The sequence below is a fragment of the Diadema antillarum genome, unplaced genomic scaffold (assembly GCF_040938485.1).
Source record: "Diadema antillarum isolate AM-2024a unplaced genomic scaffold, OU_Dant_1.0 scf00000077, whole genome shotgun sequence".
Lineage (NCBI taxonomy): Eukaryota > Metazoa > Echinodermata > Echinoidea > Diadematoida > Diadematidae > Diadema > Diadema antillarum.
In genome coordinates this window covers 1172803-1186087 of record NW_027270966.1, presented here as the reverse complement: position 1 = coordinate 1186087, position 13285 = coordinate 1172803, and the positions used below count along the sequence as shown (strand labels likewise).

General features: G+C 35.5%; 1 protein-coding gene across 1 annotated transcript in view; it reads right to left on the bottom strand.

Moving 5' to 3' along the window:
- The window catches only part of LOC139717569 (uncharacterized), an 82395-nt gene that overhangs the window by 17151 nt on the left and 51959 nt on the right, over nt 1-13285 (bottom strand). The window contains exons 9-19 of the mRNA XM_071629075.1: nt 12692-12757; nt 11142-11313; nt 9395-9562; nt 9037-9127; nt 4557-4677; nt 3890-3963; nt 3309-3426; nt 2737-2840; nt 1764-1872; nt 1319-1420; nt 337-455 (exon numbers count right to left, since the gene is read on the bottom strand). Coding sequence (XP_071485176.1) covers nt 337-455; nt 1319-1420; nt 1764-1872; nt 2737-2840; nt 3309-3426; nt 3890-3963; nt 4557-4677; nt 9037-9127; nt 9395-9562; nt 11142-11313; nt 12692-12757 — 1244 coding nt within the window. The remainder of the gene's footprint in view (nt 1-336; nt 456-1318; nt 1421-1763; nt 1873-2736; nt 2841-3308; nt 3427-3889; nt 3964-4556; nt 4678-9036; nt 9128-9394; nt 9563-11141; nt 11314-12691; nt 12758-13285) is intronic.

Genomic DNA, 13285 nt, shown 5'->3' with positions numbered 1-13285 from the left:
CTTATTTTCAGTCCTCACGCAAAATCAGTGTGTGCGACTTTATGTTCGTTTTGAGGTGCACGGTCACATATATATACGTGTATATATATATATATATATATATATATATATGCACACACACGAACACCCACCCATGCATACACATACACAATTATTTTGTAAGAGACTTCAACCGCGGACGTGATAATTTCACTTACACACATTAGAAGACAAATGAAACACGTGGTTTCACACACACACACACACACACACACACACACAAACACGTCATAGACATAAAGATGTGAAAACGTACAAACAAACAAACAAAGAAACACAAATCAGGGAATAACTTGCTTCTCTTCGGTGCCATAGTCGTCATACATTATTCCGACAGAGATAGCGACGATAATGATTGGTGCTCCCCAACCAACCGCCAGGTAGTAGGCCCGCTTACTACCCTCCGATCCAAACACCTGTTATGACAAAATGAAAATCATTGTGGTATATGTCACTTAGATCTTGGATTATGTTAGCATAATTAGCTTAGATTGTGTTTGCATCCTCTTAGAGACACACACGCACTGATATAATTTTTACGTAAATAACTATAACTTTAACTATATGTATATATATGTATATATATATATATATATATATATATATATATTATCATATGTTTGTGTGTGTGTGATTGCGTATGTGAGGGAGTTTATGTAATGAAGCAGATGTTGATAGATTTGACCAAGTTGATCAAGATTTTTTTTTCTCTAAGAGTTATGCAGAATTTGATATAATTTTGGTTATAAAGTATGCTCTGTAAAAAAAAAAATAAGGTATGTTGAAAAAAAAAGAAGGTAATTCAGCAGCACACGATTTTGAGTATGAAGCAAATATGGACTGGCTTGATTAAGATGATCAAGATAGCTTTTTTACTGAGAGACATGCATAAGTTTATGTTATCTTTCATATAGGGCCTACATGGTAAGATTTGCAAAAAATAAAAAAAAACAATAAAAAAAACCACAAGAAACATACATTACATTTTGCTGTATGCTGAACACACACACACACACACACACACACAAACACTCATGCATTCCTATGGTTAAAATGCCATGTCATCATCCTCGTTCAGTGTGATTCTTCCGGTTTCAGTATTAGTTTCTCTGGTCAAAGACCACACTTAACTCCAGAAATCTTAACATGGAGCTGTTGATTTACGTAATTTATATATGATGTGTAATTATTAGAACCGTCTGGACTTTCCCTTTAACACTGTTGTTATTTCAAATCAACTAGAAATGTATGTGCTTTCTAGGAAGGTGGATCAGCTTACCTTAACCAACATGAGATAGAGGTGTATTCCCTCGATCAACATCCAACAGAAGACAGCAGTGTACAGGTAATGCATGAGGGCTGCCACGGCTGTACAAAGAATCTATCCACACATAAGTGGGAAAAACATATTTAAGATGAATGTATTTTGTATAATCTTATGATATTCATTATGATTCATAACAGTCAAAGACTATTGGACGTGTGTGATAGCCATTCATTATGCAGTCTTATAAATGTTAATTATGTAGAATGTCCTTAATCACGATCATGGTTCTTACCCAATGCATTTAGAAGTAATTCATTCTAATATAAACAGCCTTGAAAAACAAATCACTTTAACATTGCTTCCCTGCTTTACTTTTCGAATTTAAACATCTCTACAGGTGTAGTTCTTACATTATTACAGACGCATTCATATAAACGCATGGCAAAACAGCACTCACAGGTATATCTGTCGCGTGATTAATGCCCGCCAAAAAGGTGATATAAGCAAGGAGAAGAGCGATCATCAGGTTGCGATGGATCATATTCCTCTCTGAAGCCCTCAGTGCTCTGTTTAAACATAGCGAAGATGAATATTAAAATCGTGTACCTTATTTAGATATACGTGTATTTCTGAGCAAAATCATACAGGTACTTAAAACAAGCAAACAAGGAAACAAGTATACAATCAAGCAATCATACAGAGAAATTATGACACACACACACACAACAACAACAACAACAAGTTTTTGCTGGTTTGTTCTTGTCGTTTCCTCATGGAAAGAAATATCCCCTTTTAATTAATTTCCTCTCTGTCATTATCCACACATCACTTCATGGAAACCATAGCGATTTATCAACTTTGAGCAAGTAGGACAGACTACCGGTACTTTGAAAAAGTACGGACTGGGGGGCGTTTCATCAACGAATTCGTCGGAGGTTTTCACCGACAAATTTGCTATCAGCCAATCAGACGCAAGGATTTACACTGACAACTGTTAAAAGTTAATGAAATCCTTGCGTCTGATTGGCTGATAGCAAATTTGTCGGTGAAAACTCCGACGAACTCGTTGATGAAATGCCCCCCAGGACCTACGTTTCAATGACAACATTATAATAGCAGAAACAGAACACTGACAGTTGGCTTGAAAGCCGAGTTGAGAGCAGAACAAATTAGTTCTACGCTGCCACAGCAGAAATCAATGAACTGCTCGAATATATAGGGGGCCTAAGCATAGACCCTAGTATGGTCCATGATATAAGCAACCAACGGGATCGACGTTCATATAGACAGTGCTAACTTGGACTCTGACCCAGGGGAACATACGGGAAGGGAGAGGGGGTGTGGAGCTGCCAGGGGACTTGGACCGTGGACCTCCTCACAGGGGGGTCTTGGTCTTAGCCATGATAAAGGTGAGTAGAGTCTGTACGTACCCGACGGTGAAGAAGATGAAAAGGGCAATGACGAGGCACATGATAGACAAACCGATCCCGAGGTAGCTGAAGAGACCGAGAGCTATCTTGTTTGATTTGCTAATCTGAGGTTGTAACATTGTCAGAAAGTCGAAAAAAGAAAGATAGTGAGAGAAGGGAGGGGGGGGGGGGGGTAAGAAGTGGACTTAGCTTGCTTTGGCACTCACTTTAAAACAACAGAAACATCACAAGCAAATCGATAAATATCAAAACTGTTCTAGTCTGCATACTGCCCTATCAAACCTCCAGATTAATTACATTATATTTGCAAATTCTGAAATATACAAGAGGTAGATCTCTAACATCGTAAATATAGATGTACTTGTGATTCTAATAATTATAATCATTCCCATTGTAATGGCTATTTTCAGTGTGATCGCCATTGGTATCTAGAATATTCTACTACCTGTTACTAATCTCCTAGACATGAAAATTGAAACTGAATGAAATTTCTTTAAAAAGAAGATAAAAATCTAATCGTTGTTAACTTTTGGAAAGCAATTCAACCCAAATGGAGACATGACAATACGCACCTCAAATTCAACAACCTGCATGAGTACCGCAAAGCTGGTGGTGTGGCCGCATTCACACGTCGTCTTATTTTCATTACTTTGACTGTAGTCCGTGACACATCCGCGGTTGCTCCATTTTCTGTAGAAATAATGCATATTTTTCGTTTATATTTGCTTGGTTCTTGGTTTTATATTTTTGTTCTATTTCTGCAGTTTTCCTCGAAAAGCAATAAATAAGATAAGTATAAAATCAAATAACCTACAACGTGACACAAAGTTATACATTGAAAGACATAAAGTTCCCACACTCCAATGGACAATAATATTTATGTAATTGTGGGTACTGGTATTTTATTTCAGCCAACATTTGCGGTTATATACGTGTAATTATGAATTCAAATTCACTGTCATATCAGTCTATATGGAAACAAATGAAAGTAGCAGTTATAATAAGACAGGTTCATTGAAAAGATTTTTATCTAGGAGGAAAATTGTTTTTAGTGGCCGTATACAGCTGGTGAGCGGTACAGACATTATTATGGTCGCTAAGACAGATTTGACTGTACCTAATATTAAATGTACACCTATGTAAAGACACCAACCTGTTGTCCGTTAACCACGAACAGGTGGAGTTCATTTCACTTCGCAGGGTTGCATTCGAATACGGCTTGACTTGCTGTTGGAAAGATATGAACAGTGCAATTATTTCAACATGGCTGATATCATTCAATTTTGAATTGGCAGTTCATATCTACAAAATATACACAATCACTTGTTGATGAACAGCAAATTCAAGGCATGACAACAACACAAACGATTACTCTACTTCGCGATTATAGATAAATGTGGTATAACTATACTATGTTTTGACATTGGTTGAAAGTATCGTTAAGGAGAGAAATCAATCATGAATATACATTAATTTTGTTAGAGTAATATATTGTGTATTTACTTCATACGATATGTGAGGTAGGGCGTTTTTGCTAAAGAATGTATTGGTAACTTTTGCATATGCTACATAATGCTGTCGCGACCGGACCAGTTTTGTAAAATGAATAAATGAATAACAGCTGATAACAGCAGAAATAAAAGAAGTCTTGAATCAGGATGTGAGCCTCTTTTATGTATAATTCTCATAACGCTGTAATCTTTCCACAAATAATTTCTAGAAAGATTTTAGCGCACAAGCCCTCCGCTCTTTTCTGTTTTTGTATGTGTAAATATACAATAAAAACTGTGTGTATACAGTATGTAACATTATGAACTTACTTTGATGTTAACGAAAGACAAGTCAACAGGGACAATTCTGACATTTCCCCTCAAGTAGAGCGTAAGAGACATGACGTCAGTATTGATGAAAGACTCTTGTTTCAGGACTCTCTCATTTGTTCTGTCAAGAGACAAGACAAATTGCTGAAAAGCATTAGTGAAACATAACTCAAGTTATCACGGTTTAAACAAGTTTAAATGAATAAACTTAGTAAGAGAAACATGATTGTTTAATTCATTGATGCTAGTGTCATCTTTCTCATAGTACTACACACAACAATTCGCTCAAACTGAACGGAGAGAAGGATCACTAGCAATATATAAAGCCAACCTTATCCGTCTTACTGCAGTAAGCGAAGCTTAATGACAACAGAAAAAAAACCCCTGTAGTGTTGCTACAAATGATTCCTATACTATTTAACAATTGGTAACATTGGTGATATTGATGGTGGTAACAATGACGCTATTATACAGCCAGGTCGATCAATTCTCCTCTTTTGGAATTATTGTAGACCGTGTATCAGATCAAAACTGGATAAGCAATGAAACAACGAAGGAAGAACAAGTCAAATGCGTAAATGTGATTCGCCCATTCGCGTAGAACAAAATAATATTTTTCTAACCCCCGGAAGTTCATTAACTCCGCCTATGACCTTTGACATTGAGGTGGCCTTCAACTCCTCAAATGACATTTACCACTCAAGTTTGGCAACAAACGGACATATGGATCAAAAGTTATGAGCCGTAATCCCCTTAAACGCGCTGTAAAACCTTAACATATTGAGCCCTAAAAGTTCGTTGACCCCTGTCTGTGACCTTTCTTCTTGTGATGACCTTCAACTCCCCAAGGGACATTTACCATCCAAGTTTGGTCACAAACACGGACATATTCATCAAACGAAATGAGCCATAATCGAAACGCGCCGGAAAAACTTAACATTAGGCCCTAAAGTTCATTGACTCCTGCCTGTGACATTTGACCTTGAGGTGACCTTTATGTTTGGTAGAATGTGTAACTTTGTATAACCACTCTTCCGTCCAAGTTTGATTGAAATTGAAGTCTTCAGTAAAGAGTTATTCAAGTATTTGTAGCGTTACGGACGGACAACGGACGGACAGACGCCGCAAGCGATCCCTTTAGTCTCCCTTTTACCTCCGGTTGGCTCAAAAAAAGAGAGAAAAAAATGCCATCTTTCATTTCTGAGAGAGACACTGCCCCTCCTAAGTTTTAGTCTTTTTTTTTCCTTAGTCCCTGGACTTCCTCTTACCAGCTATTTCTAATAAAATCACCTCCTATATGAGCAATTGTTGTTGTTGTTGTTGTTGTTAGTGACTGCTTCACACGATATCCTATGATGTCTGTGATGTTTTACCTTATAAAAAATAAAAGGTACATGTACATGTATCTCACGCAAGAGAGGAAACGGGTCAAGGATTATACATTAACACATATTCTTTTTCTTTTTTAAGGGAGTTGTGTCTGAATATCATATGTGACCCACAACCACAAAACACACAAAAAGTCGCCAGACAGTGATTTTTAGTTAGAGGCAGAGTCTGAAAGAACAGACTCTAAGCTTTAAAATGATGTATAACTCAATTCAAATGGATTCTCCAAACCTATATGAATATTGGAAAGAAAGCGCACACTCTGGAAAAGTTTGAACTGAGAGAAGAAACTGTGAAGTACAATTTTTTTATTAAAATGCCTTATCTTTACTATGCCGTGCTACCCGTACCATGAGTGAGACAAAAACCTTGATGTAAACCCTTACAACAAAACTGAAGGGATTATCAGATTTAGCCGAAATTAAACATACTTTATTAACACATCTGCTTCATAATTAATGTCAACTCTCAAAGCAGTAGCATCACTGCTTCAAAAGCTATTAGAGTTGAAAGTGAAGAGTGTGCAAAGGATTTTCAAGAAATTAAAAGGGGGGCTCTAAGAAAAACCTGATCACACTACTTTACCAAAAAGGGGCTTGTAGAAAAAACTGCTGAAAACCCCCCCTTCCCATTCACTATATGATCCTAAACTTAGGGATAATGTAGAAGAAGAATAGCTCTTTCAGAAAATAGGGAAAACACAAAACTGACTCAGTTGACCTGTTGCACCTTTTTTTGAGTCCTCACATGTAATCAAGGGGTGCGACGTTTTCTTTGTTTTGTGATGCACGGTCACTTCTATATGCAGTCAAACCCGCCATAGGGACATTGTACATTCATATTTGCAAATCTGATTTAGAACTATGAAAACATTTTAAATTTCGGCTATCATGGCAGTCAGAGTGATTGGTGAGCTATCACACTTCGGATTTTATGTCGATTTTTTTTCAACCTATTTTTCTTATTCTTATTCAACTTATTCTTCTTTTATCATTCTTATTTTACTTCTTCGTCTTCGGGGGGGGGGGGGGGCTGGGGTTGGCACACTCACCTCGTCTATTGTTCAGGGTGAAAATGTGTGTAATAATGATGTATACACTCAACTAAAAAAGAAAGTAAACACTTTTTCGACTTCAAAAATTTTCATGAAAGATTTTGATGAAGATCAATATGATATATAACATATCAAAGATAGTTCAATTGGCTATCAACCTAGTCGGCTCAATATATTACACATGAGTGAACACATTTGTTGTTTTTTTTTTCCTTCAAGGCACAAACGTGAAAATTTTCAAAATTGACCAATGAGACCCTGCACCACAAAACCAACAAAAAGTTGGCAGAAATGGATTTTTAGTTAAAGAGGAAATCCAGTCCAAATGTGTTAGTCTGATAAAAAGACTATAAAACCTTATGAGTTCAACAGTAAAAATTTGACTGAAATTCGATGAAAGAAATGGAAGTTATGACATTTTGAATTTTGCTAATTTCCGCAAAACAGTTCTTGTACAAGGGATATGAATTTGCCAATGAGTTTGTGAGTGCTTACCATGTCATACCCTCACAATTTTCCATTGACCGTATACAAAAACATGGCAAAAAATTCAATGTTTCTGTCATTGAAGTCTGAAACATGACGTTATTCCTCGCTGACTTACTTCAGAAATACTGATTATTGAAATGAATGCAAAAATCGTTACTAAGCTGTGCTACCTGTGCGATGAACGGGAAAAAAAGAAGAAGATGTAAACCATCATAGCAACCACACTTAAGTGATCATCAGATTAAGCTGATCTTTAGCATGCTTTATTGACACAGTCTGTCCATGATTAATGTCAACTTGCAAAGCAGTAGCATTATTTTTTGAAAAGTTATTAGAGTTGAAAGTGAAGAGTGTGAACAGGATTTTCAAGAAAAGAAAAAGGGGGCCTCTGAGACGTACCTGATCACACTCTACTCTATCAATAATGGGTTGTCGAAAAACTGCTGAAAACCCACTTTCCCATTCATTTTATGATCCCAACCTCAAAAATGATGTAGGAGAAGAATATTCTTTTAGGAAATAATTATGGAAAACTAAAACCTGACTTGCTTGACCAATTTCACCTACTTTGACTCCTGACATGAAATCAAGGGATGCGACTCTTTGTTGGTTTTGTGGTGCACCGTCACGTTATTGTCTTTCATTGCAAATGTCCTTGAAAATATTCAAAAACTGATAACAAAAGACCAGTTAAACACAATCAGCAATGAGAGACATAAATGAAAAAAAAAAAGTTTTGTTCTGTTCATCTCTATATAAACTTCAAACAATATCAACGTGGGAAACTTAGGAGGGGAAAAATAAGAATTTTCTGAGAATCCAAACTTCAAATAACATGGGGAGTAAGGGTATAAAGATGGTTAAATGAACAAAACATATTCATTTTATTCATTCAATTTGATAATTCATTAAATCATGTGGCAAAGTCAAGAAGCATAATAATTGGCAATTTTCCTCATTTGAGAAATCAATTCAAAATCATACCGAATTTGTTGATGCTGATTCTTCTCTCATTTCATTTGAATTTCGATTTGACAGTACATTCTTCATTTAACACAAATATTTTGAGCCTTTATTGAGCCTTCGGTCTTCAAAGAAATCAGAGAGGTCAAAGGTATATTTTTGCAACTGAATACATTTTTTTTCATCTTGAATTTGTCTTTTGTTCTTATTGTTACATGGACCAACATTTACGCATTAATGACAATGTTCATTTCTGCATTTTTTTCTTTTGTGCCTAGGGAGAGAAAAACAAAGGTGTTCACCCACACGACCGGGCGTAAAATTTTCTCTTTATTGCCTTAAATACTCAGTTGATAGCCAATTAAATCACCTTTCACATGAAAAAAAAAAAAATTCTTTGAGAAATATAAACTTTAAAAGTTGTTACTTTTTTATGAGTGTACATATACCTTTATATTATGTACATATATATATATATATATATATGAGAAAAAGGGACAGACAGACATACAGACACACAGAGAGAGAGAGAGAGAGGGGGGGGGGAGGGAGATAGAGAGTTTTCCTGCACATTTCATTTTTTACCCTGTGATGGATCCTGATGTGTTATACTCAGTGTTCTGGGGTGTCTCGATAGTATCATCTGCCTTGATCTGTATAGCAGTAAATCTGACCTCTATAAAGAGAGAAGTAGATAACTGTCAGTATACCACACAAAAAGAGCGTTTCAATGACAGAAATACAAATGAATATCATTTAAAGAATGACAAAATAAAGAGAGAGAGAGAATAGAAATTGATATCATAATAAGAAACGTGCTATGAAAACACACAAAGCAGCACAAAACCCAACACTTACACACACACACACACACACACACACACACACACACACAATGCATATACCCCCCCCCCCCCCCCCCCGACTCAATGCTTGTTCTTACCAGAACTGTTGATGTTTTTCCCGAGAAGGTCTCGGAGATTCATTTCAGCATGCACAGACACCAGCTGCTCCTCCGAGACTTCCTCGTCGCCGTCAGGGACGAGAGTTTCGAGATTGATGTCCAGTATGCCATCGTTCTCATTGATCTCGACAGGTGAAGACACAATCACTGAAATTGACATTGACATATTATACAAGTTTAGCAATGATAACAATAATGATATTACTTTATTGCACCAAATGCACTCTGCCGAGTGCTCAACACGTCATAAATGCAGAGCAACGCTATGACATGATGTTATATATAAGTATATATATATATATATATATATATATATATACAATATACAATATGTATTCATACATAATATCATATAATTCAGTAGGTTGTCCATGTGTTGGCAAGATAATAAGATAAAAAAAACCATGTATATATATATATATATATATATATATATATATATTATATAATATATATTCATACATAATATCATAATTCAGTAGGTTGTCCATGTGTTGGCAAGATAATAAGATTAAAAAACAAAACTGGAGCAAAGTTCATGCTGTATTCACCAACGATTTATTTCTGCACACACATTTTCGAGAAACTCTCTCTTTCCCAAGTCTATCAACACTTGAAACCGTCGGAGAATACAGCATAAACTTTGTTATAGTTTTGTTTTTTATCATATTATATATAAATGAAGATTTTTTTTTCGCAAAAAAACCATAAGTCCATATTTACCAAATGGAGATATTTGCGATTAATGGCCAAGAAAAAGAAGGAGACTATTGTAAACAAGAACTTTTCTGCTTCTTTTGGCCATAACTTAAAAAAATCTACCTATATATGTAGTGACAATATATCATTTAAAAAGTATTATTTTTACTTTCATGACAGAGACCGTATTTCAAAATCTTCAAAAATGGACTTATCGGTTTTTGCGAACAAACGCTTTATGTGTAAACTTTTTCATAGATGTACTAAAGTATTGTTCTATGTTCTCTTTCACGAGGAATATGTCTTATCGTTTCGTTTGATACATTACTACAACCTATATGCTACTCACGGGGGGACTGCATTCTACAAGCTAGGCTTTTTAGCAGTCCCCTCCATTTCCGACTTTTTTCTGTATTTCGATTCAGTTACAGTTTGCCCATGCATTTCTTCATCTAAACTATTTTCTCTCATTGTTAACTAATGACGTTCCTTTTAATCTCATTTGAATATGCAAACGTCATATTATATACTTTGCTCGGAAATGAAATCAATTGAATTGAATTGAAATGAAATGAAATGAAGTTTACCCTATAGGGGACTGCATAATGCAAATTCCACTTTTAGCAGCTCCTCATTTTTCATTTATCCGATTTAAATGAATAAGATAATAAAAAGTGAATAGATTAACAATGAAATTATTCTACAGTGCTATGTTACATGAAATGTATTTTCATTTTTGCGAATGGAAATGGAAGAACATGATTGAATGATTAAATTTATACAATTTCAAATATTATGTACATATTACACGAGACAGACACATTAGCGAAATTATGATAGTTTCACCACAAAATAAACAACATACCTATTCGTGCAATTTAAAAGAAAATTCCTAGCCTTGATGTCATAATGCATTTTCACAATATCATATCACATTTGAAATAAAAACAAACAAGCAAACGAGGAAAAGAAGAAAGTATGTTAAATTTGCAGCAATGATTTATTAAACTATGCAAGATAGACTAACCAATTGAGGGTGTGGTAGCAACGATAGTTTTATCGCCGGCTTCTGCCGTCACCGTCCCGATGGCGCTTTCGATGATGAGAATTGCCGATGCCTGCTGATTAGCCAATCTCTTGTTCTCCTGCTCAGTAGACGCGTAACGATTTGCCGGGGTGGTGAGTCCCGGAGCTACCGTCTGTTTCGAAGAGAAGAAAATAACATTATGACATTGTTGTTTTGATTTTTTTTTTGTCCTGTTTTGTTTGAACACCTCGCACAAGACAACACACAGACAGACAGACAGGCACAAAAAATACACTTTTAATGTTTTTTTTAATTCGAATTCTGTTTAATATCAAAATTGTTTTTACAATGACACAAATACAAACAATGCTTCCATGTAGATCCATACAAACAACCTCCCAAAAAGAAAAAAAAAACAAACAACAAAAAACAAAACCTACGAATATGTATCAAACAGAGTTGCAATACATATTTAGATATAGAGTACAAAATTCATCTCGAGCAACTTTTTTAAGCTCATAAGCATTTGCTAAGTCTTTCAAAATAAATAATGAAAGGACGACATGACACGAAAGCCTTTTGTAAACTCGTATAGCATAATTCATTTCAGTGAACGATCGATATCGGTATATTTTACGTTAAAATGATAACCCTTCAGCCCTTTATATCTGTTAAAAAACGAAAGAAAATAATCAAATAATAATCTTGCGGCATTAACCAAGTGATCCACATCTATGTTCCCTATTCCACGCTAACCACCAATCCCCACCCCGTCTCAATACGCTTTACCCAGCCCTGTCCTCCTCAAACATACACAATAAATATACACATACACACGGGCCCTCACCAACACAAACACACACACACACACACACACACACACACACACACACACACACACACACTCAGTCTCACGCACACCTATCCATAATGAGAAAATACAAATACAAAAAAAAAATATGATTCGAGAAACTCGGGGTCTCATAGCTTGGCCATGTTGATGGGATGAATTGTAATAATGATTGCGACTCTGCCAATGATGCAATACAATGTAAAGGCCCAGTTTATCTTTGGCAGCAGCGATTTGAAAAATGTTCAAGATATCACATTTGACACAAATGTGTGGGTCAGTTGTATCACAAAACATCCTTCCATATAAAATTTTTGCAATGAAGCCTAAAATGTATGGAGATATCACAATTTTTTCTCATTAAAACACAACTGTAGAGCAGTTTTGTGTGGACACATTTTTTTGTAACTACTGTTCACATTTTGTATATCTAACAATACTTAACATCGATTATACTGGTTGAAATTTTACATTGGTTGTTTTTATCCCTAAATCACACTTTAGAACTATTTTGAAGTTCTAGATCTGGGTTTTTGTTTCTTCTGCAAATGGCAAATTATGCCTGTAATGTTTATTAGCTCCTTCAATTCCGCTGAAAGTCATGCCGATTACCATAAGACGAACCATAAAACATATACTCTGAACAAAGAAAAAGGAAGAAGAATAAAAAAAAAAGAACTCTGTAAATTCAATTACTCACCGCTGTAACAGTCAGCAAGCGAGTGGTCACCGTTTCCCAAACTTTTGTGGCTACTTCGGCTAGGGCCTGGATAAACATAGGTGAAAATTAAAGTTCTCTACGATTCTAAATTCTCATATAAAATGACATCTCTTACAGAATTCAACTCTGCGATTGGTCTGTATAGTGTCACTATCATGAACAAACCTTACATTGCCATAATGTTGCTGATTTTTTTTTTTTCATCGATAGTGTATGAAATCAGTATCGGCCTCACTTACAATACTTTATAATGAGGTCAAATGCAGTACATTGATAGTTTATGCAGCATGCACCTGTCACAAGTTAACATCTTTATTGATTTCATTTTATAAAGATTCGTTTCAGCCCATTTGTTTGTCATGCCTATCTTTGGTTTTATTTTCTATCTGTTCCGTTAATGCTGTTGTTCCTGTAAATATCATGTCCTCATGTCACCGTTACTATATTACTTTCTATTACCTTATACGAACATGAAATCACTTTGAATTGAATTGAATTGATTACATTGATGTAAAACAACACACACACACACACACACACACACACAAAAACCCTCATACACTATTTGTGAAA